The 23686-nt window shown below is 35.1% G+C and overlaps 5 protein-coding genes, 2 long non-coding RNA genes and 1 other non-coding gene across 12 annotated transcripts in view; 4 read left to right on the top strand and 4 right to left on the bottom strand.

Annotated features, from left to right (window-relative positions):
* Nucleotides 1–2160: 2160 nt before the first annotated feature.
* LOC104823568 (expansin-A7-like) lies at nt 2161–3941 on the bottom strand. Its single transcript, XM_010555187.1, has 3 exons — nt 3712–3941; nt 3163–3478; nt 2161–2764 (listed from the first exon to the last, which is right to left on the bottom strand). The coding sequence occupies exons 1-3, from the start codon at nt 3887–3889 to the stop codon at nt 2452–2454; spliced, it is 807 nt and encodes a 268-aa protein (XP_010553489.1). The 5' UTR covers nt 3890–3941; the 3' UTR covers nt 2161–2451.
* A 1845-nt stretch (nt 3942–5786) lies between these two features.
* Nucleotides 5787–7402, bottom strand: LOC104823567 (transcription factor bHLH125). Its single transcript, XM_010555186.1, has 3 exons — nt 7042–7402; nt 6213–6647; nt 5787–5994 (listed from the first exon to the last, which is right to left on the bottom strand). Exons 1-3 carry the CDS (start codon nt 7351–7353, stop codon nt 5929–5931), a joined length of 813 nt encoding a protein of 270 aa, XP_010553488.1. The 5' UTR covers nt 7354–7402; the 3' UTR covers nt 5787–5928.
* A 5694-nt stretch (nt 7403–13096) lies between these two features.
* TRNAV-AAC lies at nt 13097–13169 on the top strand. The gene has a single exon. It is a non-coding gene; the product is annotated as a tRNA-Val (tRNA).
* A 1750-nt stretch (nt 13170–14919) lies between these two features.
* LOC104823566 (probable sugar phosphate/phosphate translocator At1g12500) lies at nt 14920–16837 on the top strand. Of its 3 annotated transcripts, none has more exons than XM_010555185.2 (2): nt 14920–15296; nt 15535–16837. In XM_010555185.2, the coding sequence occupies exons 1-2, from the start codon at nt 15135–15137 to the stop codon at nt 16483–16485; spliced, it is 1113 nt and encodes a 370-aa protein (XP_010553487.1). In that variant the 5' UTR covers nt 14920–15134; the 3' UTR covers nt 16486–16837. The 3 variants fall into 3 exon arrangements, with proteins under 3 accessions (XP_010553487.1, XP_010553485.1, XP_010553486.1); XM_010555183.2 differs by having other exon boundaries at nt 14920–15503; nt 15772–16837; XM_010555184.2 differs by having other exon boundaries at nt 14920–15506; nt 15775–16837.
* A 560-nt stretch (nt 16838–17397) lies between these two features.
* On the bottom strand, nt 17398–18545 carry LOC104823563. Its single transcript, XR_773349.1, has 3 exons — nt 18454–18545; nt 17863–18375; nt 17398–17728 (listed from the first exon to the last, which is right to left on the bottom strand). It is a non-coding gene; the product is annotated as an uncharacterized LOC104823563 (long non-coding RNA).
* Nucleotides 17534–19631, top strand: LOC104823564 (guard cell S-type anion channel SLAC1). Its single transcript, XM_010555181.2, has 3 exons — nt 17534–18137; nt 18232–19043; nt 19139–19631. The coding sequence occupies exons 1-3, from the start codon at nt 17556–17558 to the stop codon at nt 19488–19490; spliced, it is 1746 nt and encodes a 581-aa protein (XP_010553483.2). The 5' UTR covers nt 17534–17555; the 3' UTR covers nt 19491–19631.
* LOC104823565 lies at nt 18905–21010 on the bottom strand. Of its 2 annotated transcripts, none has more exons than XR_773351.1 (4): nt 20904–21010; nt 20051–20495; nt 19219–19340; nt 18905–18996 (listed from the first exon to the last, which is right to left on the bottom strand). It is a non-coding gene; the product is annotated as an uncharacterized LOC104823565 (long non-coding RNA). The 2 variants fall into 2 exon arrangements; XR_773350.2 differs by having other exon boundaries at nt 18918–19008.
* Nucleotides 21011–22399: 1389 nt separating this feature from the next.
* Nucleotides 22400–23686, top strand: part of LOC104823562 (zinc finger A20 and AN1 domain-containing stress-associated protein 1-like) — a 1937-nt gene continuing 650 nt past the window's right edge. The window contains exons 1-3 of one of the 2 annotated variants that reach the window (XM_010555180.2): nt 22557–22670; nt 22841–23179; nt 23353–23643. In XM_010555180.2, coding sequence (XP_010553482.1) covers nt 23391–23643 — 253 coding nt within the window. In that variant the 5' untranslated portion in view covers nt 22557–22670; nt 22841–23179; nt 23353–23390. The other variant, XM_010555179.1, reaches the window with a different exon arrangement.

The raw sequence follows: 23686 nt of genomic DNA, 5'->3' as shown, positions 1-23686 counted from the left end.
AATTAAACAAACTAGTGTGATTGTACAAAAAAATAAAGATAATTTCATGAAAAATTATTAATTCCTTGATTAATTTTTCTTTAGTATTCAGATTAAACATTTTTTTTATGAAGTATTATGCATAGAGAGAGATATCGGATCAGATCTGTCGGCATCACGTTGGGCAAGTCATGCGACCTCTTTTAATTAGTATTTTTGTATTAAATAATAATTATTTAATGGACATGGGCAGATCTAAATCTGGGGAGTATTTATTGCTATATTCTTTTCATAAACCTTTTTTATTTGAGAACATCGTTTGTAAATAGCTAGTAGTTACAAATCAAACAAGATAAAATAATAAAAATAATTATTAAAAAAATAAGATATCGTCCACAAATATTAGAATAAAAGCGTCTGATATTTTTCCGGATATTCAGTTTCACAGTAAATTAAAGTGAAATAGTTTTTGAGGATATAATTGACTGTATTAAAAATTCGGGGTGCAATTGAAAAGATGTTAGAAACATTGGATTTATTTTCAATAAGGTTGTACTGTCACTCGGGGGAAACCCAACAGGGAGTTGTAAATGGGCCCTATGGGCTGACATAACATTTGCTTATTCGAACCGAAGAATAATACATCGTACACGCGTATGTAAATTTAGATATGTTTTTTTTTTATAATTTGATCAATAAAATATAAAAAAAATAATTAAAATTTTTATTTTATCATGAAAATAGAATTTAATACAAAATCAAATGGGTTCGAATGGAAAATAATTGGACATAAATCCAGGATACCCATCCTACTCATCGAACAATCCCACTATATTCTTTTGCATGTTCTTCAATGTGTCTTGAGAGTAAGCTTTGATTGTTTGTAGAAGGGTTTGAAGATTTGCTCAATTATTTGGTTCGGCTTCAAAGCAAGTGGGTGATTTGTTCATTCGTCTTGAGAGGAATTTACGGGATCAACACTATATAATTTGGTTTTCGGTTCGATTATATTCGGTTTCAATTATCTCGGTTATAAAAAAAATTATAATCATTCGATTTCTATATAAAATTTGGCTCGGTTAGAATTGGATTCGGTTTTTTTGTTATAAAAATAATTATATTTTCAACTAAATTATCGATTTTTTTATTATTTTGTAATTGGTTTTAGATCGGTTTCATTTTTTTTTTGGGTTTGGAGAAATCATAATTATTCGGTTTTTATATCGGATTCGATTCGATTCGATTACGGTTACGTATTATTTGATTGCTTATTTAATTAGTAACGTACCAAAATTCCCACCCTTAAGAGCCACTTATAAATCAGTGGATCACATCTCTCCATTTGTTTAATTAAAAAAATGGTTTCTTTATAAATATAATTATAAATATATATATATAAATGAATTCCACGGTAACCTCCATACCTTCCGGCGGAAATCATCGGAGTTCCGATCATTGCCATTGCCAACAATGTCACAAAGACTTGCAATACTATTTGAACTTATATATTCTGAAGTTATCCTTTTGTTTTGGACCGTCTGAGTCTTAATTAGCATTTCATAATATTTGGTATTATATATAAATAATAAAATAACGTAGAAGACAAATCGTCAACGTGAGAGACAGTATAAACAAAAGAAGTCAAAATGATTATGTTAATTCGACCGACGTGCTTGCATGTTTGTGTATTGGTCTCCGCCTCCCAAGTTTTAGGGTTTCCACATTAATGTTTATTTTTATAATTTCGGCTAATCAGTTTACATTAGTTATACTTTTTTTTTATTATGTGTAATTATTCCTTTATGAAATTAAATTCGTGATGATTGTGTCGAGATGGGTTATGATTATTTCACCGGCATTTAGTGTCCTTTAAAATTAAAATTGTCGCATCTGTTTATTTTAAAATTTATATTAGATAGTAAAACCGGTTTGGTTCAGTCTAATATGATAGAAATTTGTTTAAAACCCATGTTTTTTTTGTAGGACAAAAAGAGCAGACTCGAACATAGTTTCATAGTCCATAATCAAAACAAAAATTGACCGTTGAGATTTTTACCATTTTACCACTAGAAAGTGTTTTATAACCGTTGAGTTGGACTCCTGAATGCAAAGTAATTACTTCTTTTTAGCTCGAGGGTATATATCCGGGGATGATATCAAATCAAAATGTACGGGAGAAGAGGCGTTTTATCCTTTATAGACAAATTCACCATTACAAAAAAGTACATGAGAAGACAAAAGCGAGATAGAGTTACAACTTGCAACCACAGAAACTCCATCATCAATGTCGGAAACTCCAAAATTTCGAGTTCCACCACATGATGAAATATCAAATGACCCAAACACACGAAGCCGGCCCATTCCAACAAGGGCACTGAAACTCCTAAACCCGAAAACGCGCGAGGGAGAGAAAACCCTAATTTCGACTGAAAGGGTAAAACTGTAATTTCACAGAGACCCGGGCCGGAGGGCTTAGCGGAAGTTAACGTAGCTCTTGTAGGTCATGCCGGCTTGCCAATTAGCTGGAGTGGCGTTCCAGACGTAGATGGTCTGACGAGTGGTGTAAGAGGTGAGCCGGAACGACAGAGACTGGCCGTAGAGTGATGCAAAGGCTTGGTAAGAGGCTCCCCAGTTGTGGCTCATGTTTATCCAATTCGTACGGCTCCCTTTCACCGCCATGCTCGCCACGTCACCAGCCCCGCCCACGTTCATCACGAACACGAGCAGCCAGTAAGCGTTGCCCTGGAACTGGAACCTTATCCCTCCCGTTCTTCTGCATGGCACTCTGTATGCATGACAAGTTTACGTATTAATTTACTATGTTTCTGAATGTATAGAATGTGGTTTGAACTTAAAAAAAAGTTTCGATTTGTACATCAAAGAACCATTGAATGATGTTTTTATTTAATGTGTTTTCATAAACTATATTTTATATATATATATGTTACCAATCATAAAGGATGATGGAAATGTGTCTTACGATGAAAACAAAAAGTATATAAACGCATTGCAAAGTACATAATTTGGCTTAGATTATAGTTAGGACTTAAAGATTATAGGTTCATTTTCTAAAAAAATCGTCTAATTAGCGTAATATTTAGCTAATTAACGATAAGAGTCCAAAAGATAATACTTACATGTATCATTATCATATATATCATTCGTTTACCAAAAAAAACATACCTTCGGTATGAGACGGGAACGATCCCCGCCTTCCAGTTAGCGATCTTCATGAAAGCGGGTTTGGACATATCGAAATGGTCACGAGGAGGATTGCACCAACCGCCATTGTTAGAGTCTTGATACCAATTGGGAGGGCATAGATTGGTTGCGGTCACTATGGCCGAAGGGCTTCCGTAATAACAATGTGGAGACGATACACATCTGATCTGAAAGCATTGTCCGCAGGCATAACCATCCTTAAACATTGTTGTGCTCAGTGCCGCCGTGGCCACGCCATAGCCACTGTTCCATAGGTTTCCATAGCCACATGCCCCACCTTAACATTACACAAAAAAAAGACGTTTTTGTATCAATGGAACGGTCCTAATTCGACCGAAATCTTGATTAATTTCACATAATGAATGTTAACGACTAACCATGTTTATGTTTATGTAAGTATGTATTTAGCATTTGTGCATGTAATGTAATACAAAACCGTATGTATAAGTTATAAAAAAACGTATGTATGTATATATACGGATGGTTTATAGGATTTTTGTAAATAATTACCCATGGTTTCGCTAGCGGTCTCGTCGCCGTAGAAAGTGGCGTGTGCTTGGCGCCAAGAGCTTCCCTGATATGCCGGAGAGTACGAGGCGGCGGCGGCGATTTTTCCGGCGACGGCGATCACAAGAAACACCGTTGCCAAGAACTTGCTGAAGCCCCGAGAATCCAAACCAAGACCCATCTTTTTTTTCTTCCCTGTTTTTTTCTTGTCGATTTTTAATGGTTTTTTTTTTTTAAATATTTTCTTCTTCTTCTTCTTGTTTGTTTGTCGTTCAAATTGAATTAGAGATGGTTTATATAGGGGTTGTAGGGCACTAGCAAAGTGGTGGGGTCTACGTGAAGTTCATGAACACCTCATATTCGATATATACATATATATATATATACACATGTTTTAGTTTTAAAATTTTAAGGGCATTCGTAGTATCGGCTTCGTTAAGGAATTTTTCCGTACATATTGGGATATGTATTACTCATCATCTATGTATAAATTCCATATGTACCGGAAAAATGATAATTTTTTATTGTTTTTTGTAAATGGAAGTCAAACTCAGAATGGATGTTTGTTGCATGAATTATATTTATAATGTTGACGTGCGAGCAGGTTCTATCTGACCGACTTTATCCAATCTCTAATCCCTATATATAAAAGTGTGTACTTATTGAACCTATTTGTGTAATTTTAGATTTCATTTTATTATAACGACAAAAATTACCGAATAATATTTTAGTTTTCCATTCGTGTGTGTGTGTGTGTGTGTGTCTCGTTATATATATAGAGTTTTAATATTTAATATTGGTATATTATCATATTTATATATTAACATATTTATAAATATAGAATATTTAGATATATTTATATTTACATATTTATATTATGGTATATTACATATTTATATTGTTTTTCATAATGTATATACATACCTTTATAACACTAATATCATAATTACAATAATAAAGCAATCTTTATTTTCCCAATATTTAAGACCATTCGTAGTGTCGGCTTTGCTGAGGAATTTGTCCGTAAAGATTGGGGTGTATATATATATAGTTCATATGTACAGAAATTATAATAGATTTATAAAAAATGAATGTCAAACTGGATGTTTATTTATAATGACGTATAAAAAAATTATTTATAATGTCGTCGTGCGAGCAGGTTCTATCTGACCAACGTGATCCAATGTATACCTATCTATCTATGTATATTAATTGAACAACATTCTAGTTTTCAATTTTTACTTACATACAGTGACGTTCTTGAACATATTTTATATTCGGTACATAATTAGATTTTATTTAACTATAATACATTTTTTTACAATGATTTAAATTTGTTTCGTTGCACGTAAACATGGTATCGAATGCATGTAAATGTCTTTTTTGGAATTCGGTAATTTTTATTTGATTATAAATCATTGATGAAGCATCCCCGCCGTGAGGATGTAACTTCGAACTTGCATTTCTTTTTTTTTTCCTCTCAAAATTAATATTGTAACACATCCATAACATAAAACAAAGCCGCCCTTCATTGACAATTTTTTTTATAATACTATTTTTTTGAATAATTTAAACTTAAAAAAAAAACAACACAAAACAAAAATATAGAAACAAAGGAGCAGGAATTGAATTCGAACTCCATGGATAAATACCTATATACTATTTTATGATTCGATATCTTACATCATCATTTTTTTTTTCATTATTTGTGAAGCTATAAACTAGAGAGATTATTTTGCACATTATCTCATTTTTATTAAGGTGCAATAAATTGGGTCCAAGGCCCCATACCCAAATTAAAATTGTGGGCCACATACAAATATATAGTGATGAATTCACAAACCGGAATCTCTCTCAATCCAATTGAACCGGAGAAATCAACTAGAGAGATTATTTGGTTTATTAAAAAAAAATAGTCGTACGTTGATTAAAGGTAACTTAACTTTTTTCTTATTCTCAAAATTAGATTTGATTTAAAGTTGCATATTTATATCCGGCTATAATAAAATATTGTAGGACATGAGTATGCTTAAAAAACCTTTCATTTTTTAATTATTTTATTTAAAGTATTAGGATTTCTCTTTTCTGTTCCTTTATTGAATCTTGTCATCAATTGAACCTTTTTACAAGAATTACAGATGTCTTAACGTTGTCAACCTCAAATCTCACAAAAAAGGCATATATATATATATATATATATATATATAAGCCTTTATGAAATCATCTTCTCATTTTCATTATTTTGTCTTGCAGCTCCACGAGATTGATGTTTCTTCCCTGGTCGGCCTGCACATTCAAAAGCAGAAAACATTAGGAAAAATGTATTTTTTTTCTTCTCAAGAATTACAGATATATATATATATATAAATGATAGTTAATTGATATCCTGTTAGAACATGATCATGTATTCCATCCGCCATTTATGTATATATGTTTATACACTGACACTTCATTTTATCTTATAAATGAAAACAAACAAATAATAAAATATCTAAATAAATTACCTGACCAAAAATACTGTGGATGAGCCTCGATTGCAGTGCAGTGGAGGTGCATCTGACAACATTAAACCCTTTCTCTCGGGCAAGAACTTGAAGGACACTCGAGAGACATAGCTTGTATCTGAAACAACAGCTTAACACAATCTCAAATCCTCCCAAACAAGGCATTACCACTACACTAACGTGTTTGTCTTCAGCACAAGAACAGCTTGATGATGATGATGATGATGATGATGATGATGATGATGGTGATAATGATAATGATGATGATGAACTGCATTCCTCTGTCGAAGATGGTGGAGACCCTGAAGCTATGTTTTCTCGATCTGATAATTTCTTGATCTGATCTTTCTTCTCGTCGAGTTCTTTGATCTTCTTTTGTAAGTCTCTGATGTAATTCACGGCTTCTAGGACGTGATCTGATGACGAACGCTTACCCTGCATGCAATATATATGTGATTAGATTTACAAACTATAAGGTGAATTCGATGTGAACTATATATGCGTATAGTATATATTTTGATTAATTGTTCGATCAATCATTTCGAAATATGAAATTTGAGGAAGAAATCGGTAGAGAAACAAAAACGAATTGTGGAAAATATGTTCTCTAATCACATTGAAGAAGAGGAAGAAGTGTTCAAGTACAAAGACAAACAAATACAATACAAAACATAAACAAATAAACCGGATAAACATAAACCAGCCATAACTGAATGAACCAAACCGGTGATAAACCACTAATAAATCCGATTTTTTTTAATATAATATATATAGCTAAATCTTTACACGAGAGAGAGAGAGAGAGAGATCAAAGGCAGTATATATTTACCTTAATATATTGAAATGGCAAGAGAGATCTCAAGTTCTTGAAAAGGGATGAAACCTCTTGTCTCCTCTGCCTCTCGACGTCTCTATGCCTCATCCTCTTGCTCTTTTCCGTTTCCCGAGTTTCGAACACTTCACAACCATTTCGTTTCCGATCATCTTCGGCTCCGTTATCGACCGTGGGATTACGAGTTTCGGAATTCTGAAACGATATGAACGCGGTAGGATCCGGAAATTCGAAACCGAATCCATCTTGATCGGCCAAATCCGATATGAACATGGAAGAAACGAAATCTGGTGAAGGAATGTAATCCATTGGGTTCTGTTTTTCTAACAACAGGATAGAATCTAGGGTTTCTATGAGGTTCTTTTGGTAGTTTGAGCGAGATTTGATTGATCTGATGAAGGGCATTTTATACTTGTCTCCAATATTTATTTTTATGTTTATTTATTTACTCCTATTTAATTGGACAGATGCGACGGGGCAGGTTGTGTGACACGAATCGACAAAAAATCAAATAATCTCCATAATTTCGTCATTTTAATTTAAATTAAATTAAACTCGGAAACTGTACATTCTGTGGCTATTAAATAATATGATTATGACGTTAGGGAGAGAGCGTATGCTTTTAAATATGATCGACACCACAGCTCGATCTGATTACACGAACAATGTCGCAAAGTAATCGAATTCTTTGTCCTAAAAAATAAAAAAAAAATAAAGTAATAACAATAATAATAATAATAGAAATTACAAAAACACTTATATTTTATTACAAAAACAAAACTTCGAAAAAGTTACATATATGGAATTATTTATAATCATCTAACTGCAATATATGTTGTCAATTTGTTAGATGAATCTTAAGTTTCGATTTATAAATTTCTACAACATAACATATTTATATTTTATAAATTTCTTTTGCCATATAATATTCAAATGATTTTTTTGTAGTGTATATAAAACTCTATTATGATCAACTTCATATCTATGTATAAAGATTTAAAAACTATTGTATAGGTTCTTTAATTTTTTATTCAATTGTTATTTTTTGGGTTTTGTGATATACTAAAGGTATTATATTTAAATTAATTTTTTGTTAATATATTAATTATAATAAAAAACAAAAACATATATATAGGTGAACCAACTTTTACTTAACATATTTATTATTTATAGCGACAAATAATAATATTGATAATATCGAAAGTTAAACGATAATGTTTTTCCAAAAGAAAATATCATTTCGTTATGTGTTTTTCTTCGTTATAATGTGTTCGAGACATCATGAAATTTTGCATGTTCTATTTTTCCCAGAAATAGAAAATGTAACATTATCAAAACAAGTACCAAATTGTATAAATAATATCAAATAAGGGACCAAAAGGCAGTTTTTTTAATGTTACGTCGTTGTCGTGCAGCCAAAAAGATTTGGAAAAAGATTTGTCACTAATTTGATTTGGTTATGGTGACATTGCGAAGATTTTCACAATTTTAATCATATTGTGAAGATTTCATGGGTTTTACTAGCAATAATGCATTGTCAAATAATAATTTTTCTGAATAATTTATTAAAATTATAAATTATATTGCCGGAACTGTCGTTTTTAAGATCCAATAATGGCTGCAACAAATCGTAGTTTAATTAGCTAAAAAAAAGGCTTGACTAAGTGATTAAACTCTATGTGACAATTACCTGTTTCTCCATTAATTACTATTTTTGTACTTCACTTCTCACACTGTCGTCTTGGATTCTATTACCGTAAAATATTCACGTATTATTCCAATATCAAAATAAATAATCCAAATTGAATAAATCAACAGTTGAAAAGGGACGCAAAGCATTTGTCTCACTCCGAATTTAAATTTCAAATTAGAAAGAATAACGTAATTCTAATCACATGAGTTACTTCCAATGAATCTCGATCTAAAATATCCGGTTATATAAAAAAAATATATAAATGAAGTAATGAACCATATATGTTGGAAGGATAAAAAAAATATTCAGAATGAAATATATAACGATATACGTTGATATTTGAAAACAATCTACTGCAAGTTATTGCGTTATGAAATACGAAATTCAATGAAAAAATAAGAAATAATTAGTTAAAAATATCTTCAAAATTAAACCATGTTAATAAAATATTATCGTTTAGATTCTTTACCAAAAAAAAAATATTATCGTTTAGATTGTTTCAAAATTAAACCATGTTAATGAAATATTATAATTAAAAATATTATCGTCTAGTATTTTAAAACTATTTTTAGATATAGCTAATATAAAAAAAAATAACAAACTAAGGTGAATAACTTTCCATGTGGAGTAAGATAAAACTTCTTATCTAGATTTAAAAATAAAGAATGATATATTTCGAAACTTTAAGGTTTTCCGTCATTATAAAAAATTTAAAAGAATTTTATAAAGACAAATAGTAGCGTACGTACTCTAACTTTTTTGTCACAACCAATACATGGTGGACACGTGCCAGCCGCCAAGGAAAACCATCACGTGTTTCCTTGTAATGATATCACATCAACATATTATTTTATGACGTTCACAAATCTATCACTAAACATATAATCGCCATTTTCGAACATAAGATCACTATATTTTCATCGCATACCTATATCATCTGAACGAATTTCCAAAACATAAACAAGATGTATATGATCTAATTTATAAAGTTATCTATTTAAATTATATAGTATTTTTAAAATAAAAATAATAGTATTATAATTATAATTCTTTTTTTGGTAAAATTATAATTATAATTCTTATTATGGTTCCCATCTAGCTTTTCCAATCAGAACAACCTAACCCATTTTGACATTCAAGTGGAATCATCCTACAAACCTATAAAAGCAGAACTACATAAAGGTAATAACTCAGTATGGCAATTTAATATATATATATATATATATATTATCAAACATCAACCCGACGATCCAAACTTGATGAATTAGTGATAGCAAAATATGTAAAAATATATTTTTATCTTAGGTTCAAATCTAAACGTGGAGAGATCCAAACGTGGAGAGACACATTTATCCGGATTTTTTCGATCCTTTGAAAGATATAGTTAGATCAAAAGTTTAATAAACTTTCGAATTATAAAAAAATCGATCCGATGAAATTATGGCACAAATATCGTATATATATATATATATACCCTATTAGAAAATGCAAAATAATTTACCAGACGCTTTTATGAAGAGCATTAGATAAAAACATAACGGTAAATAAACACAACCATCATATTTTGATTAATATTATGCGTTATATGATAAAATAAATCAATGATAATCTTACAATGCCAAAATCATAAAACAGCAACCAAATAGAAAAAAAAAAATAACATGGGCAATAATTAGAAAGGATTAAATGCGGAGGAATGACGTGGATGCTTAGATAACCATTGAATGATTCATAAATTAATCATTAATATTATAGCAGTTGGGGTCAGGATTAGGTCTGACATTTTGATATGGGGAATATGGTCCACGTCGGTCCATTTATATTCTTTATTCCGATTCAGATTTCTAGACGATTATATGACGACCGTGCTGATGCATGCGTGCATGGTACATACGTCCACGTGTATATATATATATATATATATAAGAATATAAGATAAAATTATAGTATATGAAATCTATGTAATGGACTCAACTAAAATTTCAGTTGGCGAATACAATACAGCTATCCATGTTCGTGATTAGATCGTTATCCATTGGTCGAGGCACCCGATTACATAAATGCTCAGTGATCGCGTTGTAAATTAAAAAAAAAATCCTCAAAATCAGTCGTTGAGATTTCATTTATATCATGTTTTCTAAATACTTTATAATAAACGGGAATCATTAAAGGGTGTGACTGGTGGTAACGCAGTCGTCCGTAATCGCAGCGATTGCGATTTCTGACGATTACGGGTGATTGAAAAAATGATTGTTGGAATCGTAATCGTCCGTAATCGCAACAAAACATCAATATTCTAATCGCAGCTAAAAGATTGCGTTACGATAGTGTTTTGCAGCGTTTTGATTAAATGACCAAAATACCCCTAATATTAATTAATATATATACATACATATCATATTATATATATAAAGAACTTACGTATGTTTATATATACATAAAATATATAAATACATATATATACATACACACATACATACATATATACATACAAACATACATATATATATACAAACAATCATATATACATACATACATCTATACTTTTTTAAATACTTTATAATAAACGGGAATCATTAAAATCGCTAATAAATTTTCGTACTTTTATAAAATTTAGATATTAAAATCAGGGCTAGATAATTTAGATTTCAATTTTTCGGAGAATGAAAAAGGCTAATCGAAATAAAAAGACTCAAAATCAACCTAGATCGGTTTCATATTTGGTTCATATATATATATATATTCAAATTGTAATAACATGGAGATGCATTAAAATCATTAATACTTGCCACACACACACATATATATATATATATATATATATATATATATATTATAACAATGTTGGAATCCAGTAATAAAATCACTAATACTTAATTTTCTTAATTTTCTTAATTTTAGATATTAAAATTAAATAAATTTTAAAATTTATAAAAATATATACATTTTCCCGCTTTCCAATTAAATTCATGAGTTTTAAAAGAGATTCTAGAAAAAAGTAAACTTTATAGGGACAGGGTTCGAACTTGGTAATATAGACCTGAAAAAAATCGGGTTGATCCCGGGTCCGATCCCAAAATCTTAGGGTCGAGTGCGAGTTCGGGTCGGGTCGGACTTGGGATATGTTTACAAATGTGGGTATCAATTTGGAAGAATATTAATAAATTTGGATATAAATTTGGAAAGACATTATAAATTGGAGTATATTTATGTTAAATTTATAATTTGGGTATATATCAGGAAAAAAAAATCAAGAATTGGGGTATTTTTCTGGAATTAACATATGTGACGTGGCATCTATGTGTACGATGTCGTAGCACACAAGACGGAAAATTAACCATATCATCCGTTGGGTATCAATTTGGAAAATATTTGCAAATTAGGGTATTAATTAGCTAAATATTAAATTTGGATGTTATCATGGAAAAAAAATTTTAATTTTAGGTATTTTCCTGGAATTAACCCTGTAACAATAACAACAAGACTCTTTCTTCCAAAAGTCTCTAAGTCTCTCTCGTCTCCCTATCAAATCGATAGCCTAGAGCCTTATTTTTTATGTTCTCACCAGACCAATTCTCCTCTAAAATACATTTTCCTACACATAACGTGTTCGGGTAATGGTGTGCTACAGTAGTGATGGAGAACAAGAATTTTGTGCATTGAAGATGTAATCATGGAGTTGAATGTACCAAATATTCTAGTGTCATACCATTAGAAAAACTTCCTTGACCAGTTTGATTTGGCGGAGAGAGAAACCAGTAGCTTTTTCAACTGTGAACGCGAGAATTGGTTGGGTTATCTCATTTACTTATAAGCAATCCAGGGTTAGCTGGAAGTATGATAGAGAGCCATTATCAAACAACTTCTTTTGATGAGAGATGTGGACAAGATGCCTTTGAGAAAACTAGTGTTCTCTGAATTATACGGAGCCAGCAAGCAAACAACGATATCGGGTAGTCTACCATAGACTTTTTTTTAAAAATATTGTACCGCCTAAACATTCATATGTAGAGCCACTTGAATTGCAATGCTTGTGTTGTCTAACTGAACAATGCCATCTCACATTAATGAGTCGCAGGAACAACATGATCTCGGTTGGCAAGTTGTCATCTCAATCGCTGCCATAGATAGTCGGAAGATTTTAGAAAGTTCTGATAGCCGAACAATATGCACTTGTGATGGTCTTACGTTGAAATTCTAACCCTTGTTGGTGTGTAACTATGAAATGATGAGCCAACCATTTGTGAGGGAATAATAAGATTAAGAGGGAAAGAAATTACAGATTATCCATCTACAATTAAACCACCGTGAATTGTATAGATTGATAAAATTCAAAAAGTTGAATTATAAGAATCATGGGGTGTCGTGGTGTAGTTGGTTATCACGTCAGTCTAACACACTGAAGGTCTCCGGTTCGAGTCCGGCGACGCCATTCAATTTGGTCTTTCAGTTTTTGGGCCCACGGAATTGGGCCGCGCAGGGAAGGAAACAAAATGGATCTCCCAACTTGAATCTGGCCCACCTCTTTCTTTGTATTTTTTTTTTATAATGAAATACCCAACATGTGTTCCAAAAATATACCTTACTGTTACGAGTTTTTGGATGATCTAAATCCAAATATTTCGTGTTAGATATTTTGGAGCTCGATCTCATATATCAAAAGATTTTGATATTTCGATACGGATTTCTATTTTTTTTATTTTTGTTCAAAATGTAGTATGTTCTCGATCAATAGTTCTATATCATGTTTTCTTTTCGAGTTAAAAATCATAAAAATATAGCGTTAGATTGGATATTTCATTGCGAAATCTAAATTTAAACCAACTGATCTGTAATCTCATTTGCAGAATTCAAATCTACTCTCAATTTCCAATATATCCAATGTTCGGATAAGATTTAACAGCATATATATTTTCAAGTTTTGGATAAAAATGTAATGGGTCAAAGATTAAAATATTCCACGCGGAGATCAGGGATGGTCCAATGGTAATTAGCTCAAGTGGTACAACTTCATTTGGATTTAGTTATATATTGGTGTATATGTGCATGCATGCATGCATGCGCACCATAAACACATTCACGACCCGTTTAGTTTCATGGCGATGACGTGGCATCCATCATTTCGAGTATTTTGTCTTGGCGAAATATTTGGAACTTTGCACACATGTTCTATATTTTTTCAACATAGTAAATATTCAGATGGCTTGTTTGCTCCGTCTTCAAACGAAAGATAACTACATCTATCACCATCAATCACATATATACACACACACATATAGAGAGATATCATATATATATCCAAATTTTTAGGGTTGGTTATCAATATTGTAGTGTCACATCTTAAACAAAACAGAAACACACACACACACACACACACACTATATATATATATATATAACTAAATTATACCCATGCATATATGATAGATACAAATAGTCTTAAAAAATATTATGATTGTTATAAAATCATATTAAATAATTGATATAGAATCTAATGGACTTAAGAGTGCATAGGATCCATGGGTGATTTTAAGCTTATTGGGCGTCTTCTGTTTTGAGAACTAATCAAATTCACAATCTCGGATCTCGTTTCTTACCTTTATATTATTATATATTGTAGCCTATAGTCTATGCATATATATTTTGTTATTGCATTTACATGATTCATCGTATTCTTCCAATACACTCTAATGCATTTCTCATTCCAGAAGTTTTCCTCATTAAATCGTTTTACTTTATTTAAAATAATGATGTACTTATTACCGTCTAGCAAATTTATCTTTATCATAATTATTTCACATTATTTCATATATGAGTGATTAATAACTATGTGTGATTGGATAATGGTCGATTCTTGTAGAATTATTAAGATTTTTTGGCAAAAGGAAAATCACAAGTTTTATGTATTTGTTTATTTTCTAAACCTATGCTTGTAGTTGTCCGAACATTAATTAGTTTCCCCAGTGGAAGTTAATTTTAAAGAACATTTATTTCTTAAAAAGCCGAATCGGCTTAACGTCTGAGATCTATAGTCAAATCCATCGTACGGCTGAAAAGTAGCGATTCCCTGAACCGCGTTGCAGAAGATTATTGCTCATGTAATCTCAATGTGGACCTGTTACCGACAGCCTATGACCGTTTGGGCCCTTAACACAAAAGACTTCGTGTCTTTAAAAAATAATAGTTATTATTTTTAATCCCCTCGAAGTTACTAGATCCAACGGCTTAAAACGCACAAAGCTTTACTCACCACATGAACGTCAACCGTCGGATCAGATCCACGTACACATCAGCATCTTCTTCTTTTCCATCACTTCACTTCCTGCAATCCCAATCTCAGAGAAAAAAAAATCCATTAGAGAGGAACTTTCTTTCTTCACAGTTTTTGCTTTTCAAAAATGGTGGAGGCTCAGTCATGGACAACTCGCCGGATGAGCAACCCTAGATTCGACCCCTCCGCCGCCACCGCCGCCGCCTCCGTCGTCGACATACCCTCGACCCCGCCTCACTCCACCGCCTCCGGAAAAGAGTTTTCCCTCTTCTCCTCCGCCATATCTCCGGCGGTGCTCACGGCGGCGATAATCGCCGGATGGTTCGGGTCCAACATTGGAGTCCTACTCCTGAACAAATACCTCCTCGCTTATTACGGGTTTCGATACCCAGTCTTCCTCACGATGATCCACATGCTATCCTGCGCCGCCTACAGCTCCGTCGCAATCAACCTCGCCGGAATAGTGCCACGTCAGCACATCCTATCACGCCGGCAGTTCCTCTCACTCCCCCGCCTCCGGAAAAGAGTTTTCCCTCTTCCCCTCCGCCATATCTCCGGCGGTGCTCACGGCGGCGATAATCGCCGGATGGTTCGGGTCCAACATTGGAGTCCTACTCCTGAACAAATACCTCCTCGCTTATTACGGGTTTCGATACCCAGTCTTCCTCACGATGATCCACATGCTATCCTGCGCCGCCTACAGCTCCGTCGCAATCAACCTCGCCGGAATAGTGCCACGTCAGCACATCCTATCACGCCGGCAGTTCCTCAAGATCCTCGGCCTCTCCGCCATCTTCTGCTTCTCCGTCGTGTGCGGGAACACATCTCTCCGTTACATCCCCGTTTCCTTCAACCAAGCGATCGGAGCAACGACCCCGTTTTTCACCGCCGTATTCGCCTTCATCATCACCTGCAAGAACGAATCCGGCGAGGTGTACATCGCTCTTGTCCCCGTCGTCATGGGGATTGTCCTGGCTTCGAACAGCGAACCCAGTTTCCATTTCTTCGGATTCCTCGTATGTGTCGGATCCACAGCGGGGAGAGCACTGAAATCTGTGGTTCAGGGAATTATCCTGACGTCTGAATCGGAGAAGCTTCACTCCATGAACCTCCTCCTCTACATGGCTCCAATGGCGGCTTGTATTCTGTTGCCGTTCACTCTCTACATCGAAGGAAATGTCCTGAGAGTGCTGATCCAGAAGGCTCGGACAGATTCGTTCATCGTGTTCCTGCTTGTCGGAAACGCGACAGTAGCGTATCTGGTGAATCTGACGAATTTCTTGGTGACGAAGCACACCAGTGCTCTGACATTGCAGGTCCTCGGAAACGGAAAAGCAGCCATCGCCGCCGGAGTTTCCGTTCTGATATTCCGGAATCCGGTGACGGCCATGGGAATCACCGGCTTCGCCGTCACGGTTATGGGTGTCGTTCTCTACAGCGAAGCTAAGAAGAGATCCAAATTGGCCAACCACAAGTGATGATGACGAAGAAGATTGGATTAAACCGGTCGGTTAAGTGATTCTTTACGGTTTAGTGTTCTGATTCTTTGCAATTCTTCAACTATTTTGGTCTGATTCGGTTCGGTTTTGATAAACCGGTGGAATTGGGAGCTGGTGGTTTTGTTTCAATTGTATAATATGGTGAGGTTGGGGAAATTACATATATAACAAAATGCGACGAAAACAGGTGCAGAATTTCATAGAACTAAAGATGTCTCTTTTTATTATTATTAATATTGTTTTTTGTTTGAATCAAATTTGTTCGAATAATAAAAAATTCCTTCAAATGGTTATATGAAAAGTTCAAATCTGTTTCTTTGGGGTTAGGCGCATTCGCATTTTCATTTGGTTGGTCAATTTGCATCCTATTTCATATGTACAATATTTTATACTTAAATAACATTTTTAATACATGTAAATTTGGTTAGGCGATAGGATTTTTAATACACTGTATTAGTATGTTTGTCATTTTTCATTGTATTTCAAATGGTTTATAGGAAAATTACAATTAACTTTGGTTATTTATGTTATAGATATTTGAACTTTATGTCTAACTAAAAATGTCCAACTTTGCAAAGTATAATCATTACATTACGTTTTTTAAAATTACTTTAGAGAGTGAACTTTAAAATAATTCGAAATAATTTTGAAAAAATGAAATTAAATTGGATTTCTCGATAATTATAATATTCTTTTGGTGAAAATTATCTATTTGAATAGATCAAATGAATTAAAAAGTAATGTAATTAGTCATTAAAGATTAGACTACTAATTGTTTTCGTTTGCATTTGATTCTCGTGAACTGATATGTAACAGCCTCTCCTTCTTCTTCCAAGTTGTTCGGAACAAAACACAACACTTGCTGTTGCTGATTCACTTTCACGAGAAATCTAACTTAAATTCACTTTCCACAAAAAAAAAAAAGTAATGGTTCCCATTTCATCAAAACTACTTTCCTCTCGTGATCTCTTTCCAAAGTCCACTGTCTTAAATGCACAAATCTTTCTATACATACGTTTCTTCCCTATGTTTAGGAGAAGCCATTGCTTATGCAGTTCAAGAATCGAAATCTTGGGGCTATGGAGCGGAAACGACCATCATCTCCTCCTCCCAACTCGCTCCGAGCCGATTTCATTGACATCCACGAGGTTTTGCATGAAGATGCAACAGAGCAAGAGCCAGAAAAGGAACAGGAGACAACAAGAACAGATAAGAGAGTTACCTGTCACAGAGGAGGGTACCGACCCATAAGAGCCAGACCACAACACCGCAGTTTCAGCAGACAGGTCTCGCTCGAGACAGGTTTCTCTGTACTCAGTAGAGAATCCCGAAGAAGAGACGAGAAGAAGGCTTTACCAAGAAGTGGTCGGAGCTTTGCTGGCTTTGAATCTGGTGCCAGAATCAATGGTGGAGGAGATGCAAGGAAAGCGGATTTCAGTATCTTCAGGACTAAGTCGACGCTTAGCAAGCAGAACTCTCTTTTGCCTTCTGCAAGAAAGGAAAGAGACGTCGAGAATTCTGTCAGAACTGAAGATGGTGAACCCAATGGCTTAGATGAGTCTATAAATGCAAGTGTTCCGGCTGGAAGATACTTTGCTGCTCTTCGAGGACCCGAATTAGATGAAGTCAAGGTAACTCTTCCTATCTCTTTTCTTCAGACACCCAATAGCCAAAAATGATCTAGAATCTGATGTTTTGTCTTATTCCACTTGTGTTCTGTCTCAGGAGCATGAAGATATTCTGCTTCCTAAAGAGGAGAAATGGCCATTTCTTCTAAGGTTCCCCATCGGATGCTTTGGTATCAGCTTAGGTCTAAGCAGTCAAGCTGTCTTATGGCTTGCCTTGGCCAAGAGCCCAGCGACAAGTTTCCTACACATCACACCGTTAATCAACTTATCCATATGGCTCTTGTCACTCATAGCCTTAGTTTCCATCTCCTTCACTTACATTCTCAAATGCATCTTCTACTTTGAAGCTGTCAAACGAGAGTATTGCCACCCAGTCCGTGTCAACTTCTTCTTTGCTCCTTGGGTGGTTTGCATGTTTCTAGCCATCAGTGTACCTCCTCTCTTCTCCTCTCACCAAAAAGCTCTCCACCCTGTAATCTGGTGCGCTTTCATGGGTCCTTACTTCTTCCTCGAACTTAAGATATATGGGCAATGGCTTTCCGGTGGGAAAAGACGACTCTGCAAAGTTGCAAACCCTTCTTCTCATCTTTCAGTAGTAGGGAACTTTGTTGGAGCTATCTTGGCTTCAAAGGTTGGATGGAATGAGGCGGCTAAGTTCCTGTGGGCAGTCGGGTTTGCACATTATCTTGTTGTGTTTGTCACACTGTATCAGAGGCTCCCCACAAGTGAGGCTCTTCCGAAGGAGCTTCACCCTGTTTACTCCATGTTCATAGCTGCCCCATCAGCTGCAAGTATAGCTTGGGAGACGATCTACGGAAAGTTCGATGGGTGTTCCAGGACTTGTTTCTTCATTGCACTCTTCCTATACATTTCACTGGTAATACGGATCAATTTCTTCACCGGGTTTAGGTAAAGTCCATCCATTTCTTTACCAGAAACCCTAAAACAAGACTTAGATAACACACAACCATGGTTGAGGTGCTAACGCTTATTGAGGTTTGCAGGTTCTCAGTGGCATGGTGGTCATATACTTTTCCTATGACTACAGCATCAGTAGCAACTATAAAATATGCAGAGCAAGTACCTGGTCCTCTGAGCAAGGGTTTGGCACTCGTCCTCTCTTTCATGTCCTCGACAATGGTGGCCATTCTGTTTATCTCCACCCTCCTCCATGCCTTTGTCTGGAGAGATCTGTTTCCAAATGACCTAGCAATTGCCATTACAAAGAGAAGACTTACCAGAGAGAAGAAATCATTCAAGAGAGTCTATGACTTGAAGAGATGGACAAAACAAGCTCTGACAAAGAGAACTTCTGCAGATAAAGAATTCGAAGGAGAGGAAGAATCACATCACTGATGCATATTAATGGGGAAAAAAAGGAGCATTCAGATCAGAATTATAGACATATGCATACTATTTAGGAAGGGAGACATATCTTTTTGTCAATCAAGAATAATGTAAGATATTACATGAATAACCAGAGCATTCAGACCAATATTCACACCCCTAAGCCAATCTCAGAAGAAACCACACAAAAAAACGAGATCGCAGAACGTTCTTTACTCTGATAAAAAAGATTCAGCTCACAAAGAACAGAAGTAAAGCAGGAGACATGGTGATTAGTAGTAGATCGAATGAAGAAACTAAATGGAAAAATTTTAAATTTGGTTACTACAGATTCTTGAAAATGAATCTGCCTATTTCCTCTTTCAATTGTTCTATTTGCTTGTAGTAATCTTTTAATGATGAGCAGATTTCTTCCTGCACAAGGGTACTGATGAAAATCAATAGCAGAGAGAAGATACTATGAGAAAAAAATGCCCACAAAAACAAGAGAGAGCAGAATGAAGTAATCTAAGCTCCTGTATTTCCAAACAGAACAGTAAAAAAAAGAGTACAGGATACTTAGGAGATACTTTGAAGTCTCATCATCTCCCACCTTATCAGCTTCAGCCATGGCAAGCTCGGGATCGACCTGTTACAATCTTAAAGGAATAGATGCCATTCTCCATATTCGAAAGATGATATTTACCACAGGCTACAAAAGTCGATGGAGGCACATATGATTTACTAGCATATTTACCAAAGATTGATTCTAAAAATGTACAAACCAGGCATATGATTCGCTAACATCAAGCGACGTTTTCCCATTGTCCAGGAAACCAATGGCTAGAAATACTTCGTTCGTGCAACAATGAAGCTTCTAAACGAGTAGCATACTGATGTTGCAAGTGCTGGCCGACATCGTGGGACACTATCAAGAGAAATTTCTTGCATGGATCCACATCCAGAAATTTCGAATCAATCGGGAAGAAATGCATAACCGATGCTGGAAAGGCGTTGCTCCCATATTAGAGGTACCTGTTTTGGAACAATCAGAGAATGCAAGTGAAGAGAATTAAGCTCAATGGAGAGAGTTTTCGGGTTCAGAAACCAAACACAGTTCACGAATGGGAAACCTTGTCGGATTTATGCGGAAACCTCATGCTTTAATGGAAAACGAAATGTTGCTTTTAGATGCTTACAACTCTATGCTTCGTCGAACGAATGAAAACCCTAAAACATGTCCCATCTCAGAATTCCAGAAATCTGATCGTTGAGAATTGAGAACTCAAGAAGTGAAAACTCCATTGCTCTTCAATCGTCACACATCAATCCATCACAAATCAAAATCATAACGCACGAGAACCCACTTACAAAAAAAAACCTTGATTCCGATTTTGACGAAAAATTAAAAATTAAAATCGAAATTGGATATCAAAACCTAACCGTGTCGATCAAAAGCGGAGCCAGCCCATTTGATAAACAGAGCGGCCAATAGTTCTGGCGAGAAGAAAACCATTTTCCCCAATTTTTATCCCTTCATTTTTCAAGCAATGGTTCTGGCGAGGACGAAACTAACTGCTTGCCGGGCTGAAGTTGCAAAAACGGCACGCGTTCCAATGTCTTGCGAGGACGGGGTCAGAGATTTTGGGCCACAAGTAAAGGCCCATAAGTAGTCGTGAAGTCGAGGCCCATATCAAACCACGATAAGATGATAATTAAAGAAAACATTTACACGCCCCGCGATAGGTCTCACGTCCCTCAATCCTGTGGATGATACGTAAGCTTTAACATATATTTTTGCCAAAGGACGGATTGCGGTTGTATAATTAGTGCATGGATGCCGACCTATGTATAAAGGGGCGGGGTTCCGCGTTGCATTAGTTAAAAGTTTAATTTTTTTTTTATAAAATTTTTAGACTGAATTATTAAATGCTCCTACATTAAAATTAAATTTATCCTTATATAAACTTTTTTGTGATTATATATTTTTATATTTTATTTTTATATTAATATTATTATCTCTATTATAAATTTTTTTGAATCCATCACGACATATATATATACACACATTCACACTGGTCATATAGTGTTTTTTGGTAAATCATTTTTTCTTACAAAAGTGTTTTTTTTTTTGGTAAATCATTGGTCATATAGTTGTTAATAGTTACTAATAATTTGAAATTTTCGAAAACGTACGATTTAAATATTCATTCTTAAACTATGAGAACTACAATCTCTGTATAAAACATATATCAATGTATATGGATGCTTAATAATACCTAGTGATTATGGCTATATAGTAAGATTTCCATTTACATATCTTTTTCCTTGCGGTCATATTTGTTAGCTTATTCATGAACTTCCTGACCCAATGAGCACAAAAAGATCTTTCAAACATACAAAAAGTAATTTAACATTCAACCAAAAAAAATAAAAAGTAATTTAACAAAATTATTATATATCTCACGTTATATTAGACAATTATTATTATTATTAAAATAATATAATAGTGCAGTCGGCATATGGGCCCAAGGAACCTATTCCACCGGTTTGTGTATTTCCATACGGTTAAAGACACGCGCCACATCTAGCGTGGTCATTGGTCGCACTTCACGCTCCCACTACGTCACTGTCAAACAGCTGGGTTTGTCAACAGAACCGGACCCGGTTCTCTGTAAACCGGCTCTCGCCCCGAACCGAAAGCAACTTTATCGTAATCCGGAACACAAAAACAATCCTAGCGCAATATTTCCACTATCTGACATAAAATCCCAATTACTGTAAACCGTCCGATTGCCTAGATATGACGTCATTCCGCGGGCATGGATTCAATCGGACGGATAATATCACAACATCCTGTGCGCCTCATTTCACATGAACATAATTTTTTTAAAAAGAAAAAAAAATTCCGATATTCACCCAACAAAATTCCGTGGGTTTGCGCCGTAGGATTACGAAAACAAACGTAAAGGACCAAAGGGCCTGTTTGGTTCTCTCTCTCCCTCTCTCTCATCGAAACGAAAAGAGAAAGTCGGCTTTCGATCAAATCACGAACTTCCGTTCGGGAATTTTATGCGATAAATACCGTAAGAACTCTTTCATGGTTTCCTAAGTGTTTTTCTTGTTTATAAGATATCTAGTTTCGATTCGCCGGCGACAGAACAAGGAGACAAAGGTCTTTTCCGATCTGTTTCGTCGGTCGGAAAAAAGGTACCTTCTCGGGGGTTTTTTATCCATTTGATGCGCGTTTTCTTTGTCTATTCGGTTTTCTCCGCTGTTTCAATTCGATTTGCTGTGGTTGAGATTCGTGCTTCTCGTGTTTTCGTCGTTCATGTTTTTCTTTCTTCCCCCTTGAGATTTTGAACTCTTTTTTCCTGAAGGAGAAATCATCTAAGCCGTCCGATTTTCTTAAGGTGATGATTACACGTGGAAGCTTTAACGGTGATGGTTAGATTGAATCACCGTGGACGCTTTTTGGTTTGGGAATAATTACCATATTGTCCCTCCTCTTCTATTTCTGTGTTCCGAGAGCGTCCAAATGAAGTATGTATGACCTGGTCAGCTCAAATGTACATATTTGACCTTGTTGTACGACGAAGTCGTCTGGCTCTTTGAGGGGTATTTTCGTCAACTGGGATGATTGTGTTTTTTTTTTCTCTGTTGGAAAGTTTGGACCTTTTCTGGAGAGAATCTATAAATATCGGGAAGAGAATCAAAGGGTATGAATCATTTCGTTGTATTTTGACTGAGATTGGATTTTGCGTGAGTAGCAAGCCAAAGCCCATTAGAAAGTCTCTGGCTTTTCCTTTTCCTGTCGATTCTGCCGGAGAACCCTAAGGTTTGCTCCTTTATCTGTTCGTCGATTTCGGTTTCATTTTCGTTTTCCTTTCAGTTTTGCAGAGGATTCGATCGGATCGGAGAAAAACGCCCATGGGTTCTGAACAAAACGACAGTACCAGCTTCCGTCCTGCAGAGACGAAGCTTTGCGTCAATGGCTGCGGCTTCTTCGGAACGGCGGCGAGCATGAACCTCTGCTCCAAATGCTATCGTGACCTCCGCGTGAAGGAGGAGCAATCCGCTTCAGCTAAAGCCGCAGTGGAGAAATCTCTGAACCCAAATCTGAAAACCCAACAACAACAGGGTGATGCGAGTAGTACTCTCGGAGCCGAATCCATTGTCGGGCAACCGTCGGTGGGGTCCACAAGCGGCGGGGGGGGGCGGGGGGG

The sequence above is a fragment of the Tarenaya hassleriana genome, unplaced genomic scaffold, assembly GCF_000463585.1.
Source record: "Tarenaya hassleriana unplaced genomic scaffold, ASM46358v1 Cleome4, whole genome shotgun sequence".
In the NCBI taxonomy this organism is placed as follows: Eukaryota; Viridiplantae; Streptophyta; class Magnoliopsida; order Brassicales; family Cleomaceae; genus Tarenaya; species Tarenaya hassleriana.
The sequence above is the reverse complement of the archived record's forward strand: the minus strand, read 5'-3'. Positions and strand labels throughout refer to the sequence as shown.

Coding starts and splice junctions, on each gene's coding strand:
- LOC104823567 (XM_010555186.1), bottom strand. CDS start 7,353: ATGGATTACATTCCTTCACCAGATTTCGTTTCTTCCATGTTCATATCG. Junction 6,648..7,041: donor TGCCATTTCAATATATTAAG/GTAAATATATAC, acceptor TATTGCATGCAG/GGTAAGCGTTCGTCATCAGA. Junction 5,995..6,212: donor TCCACAGTATTTTTGGTCAG/GTAATTTATTTA, acceptor TTGAATGTGCAG/GCCGACCAGGGAAGAAACAT.
- LOC104823566 (XM_010555185.2), top strand. CDS start 15,135: ATGGTGGAGGCTCAGTCATGGACAACTCGCCGGATGAGCAACCCTAGA. Junction 15,297..15,534: donor TCTCCTCCGCCATATCTCCG/GCGGTGCTCACG, acceptor TCCGGAAAAGAG/TTTTCCCTCTTCCCCTCCGC.
- LOC104823564 (XM_010555181.2), top strand. CDS start 17,556: ATGCAGTTCAAGAATCGAAATCTTGGGGCTATGGAGCGGAAACGACCA. Junction 18,138..18,231: donor CCGAATTAGATGAAGTCAAG/GTAACTCTTCCT, acceptor GTTCTGTCTCAG/GAGCATGAAGATATTCTGCT. Junction 19,044..19,138: donor AATTTCTTCACCGGGTTTAG/GTAAAGTCCATC, acceptor TGAGGTTTGCAG/GTTCTCAGTGGCATGGTGGT.
- LOC104823568 (XM_010555187.1), bottom strand. CDS start 3,889: ATGGGTCTTGGTTTGGATTCTCGGGGCTTCAGCAAGTTCTTGGCAACG. Junction 3,479..3,711: donor GACCGCTAGCGAAACCATGG/GTAATTATTTAC, acceptor TGTAATGTTAAG/GTGGGGCATGTGGCTATGGA. Junction 2,765..3,162: donor GTTCCCGTCTCATACCGAAG/GTATGTTTTTTT, acceptor TCATGCATACAG/AGTGCCATGCAGAAGAACGG.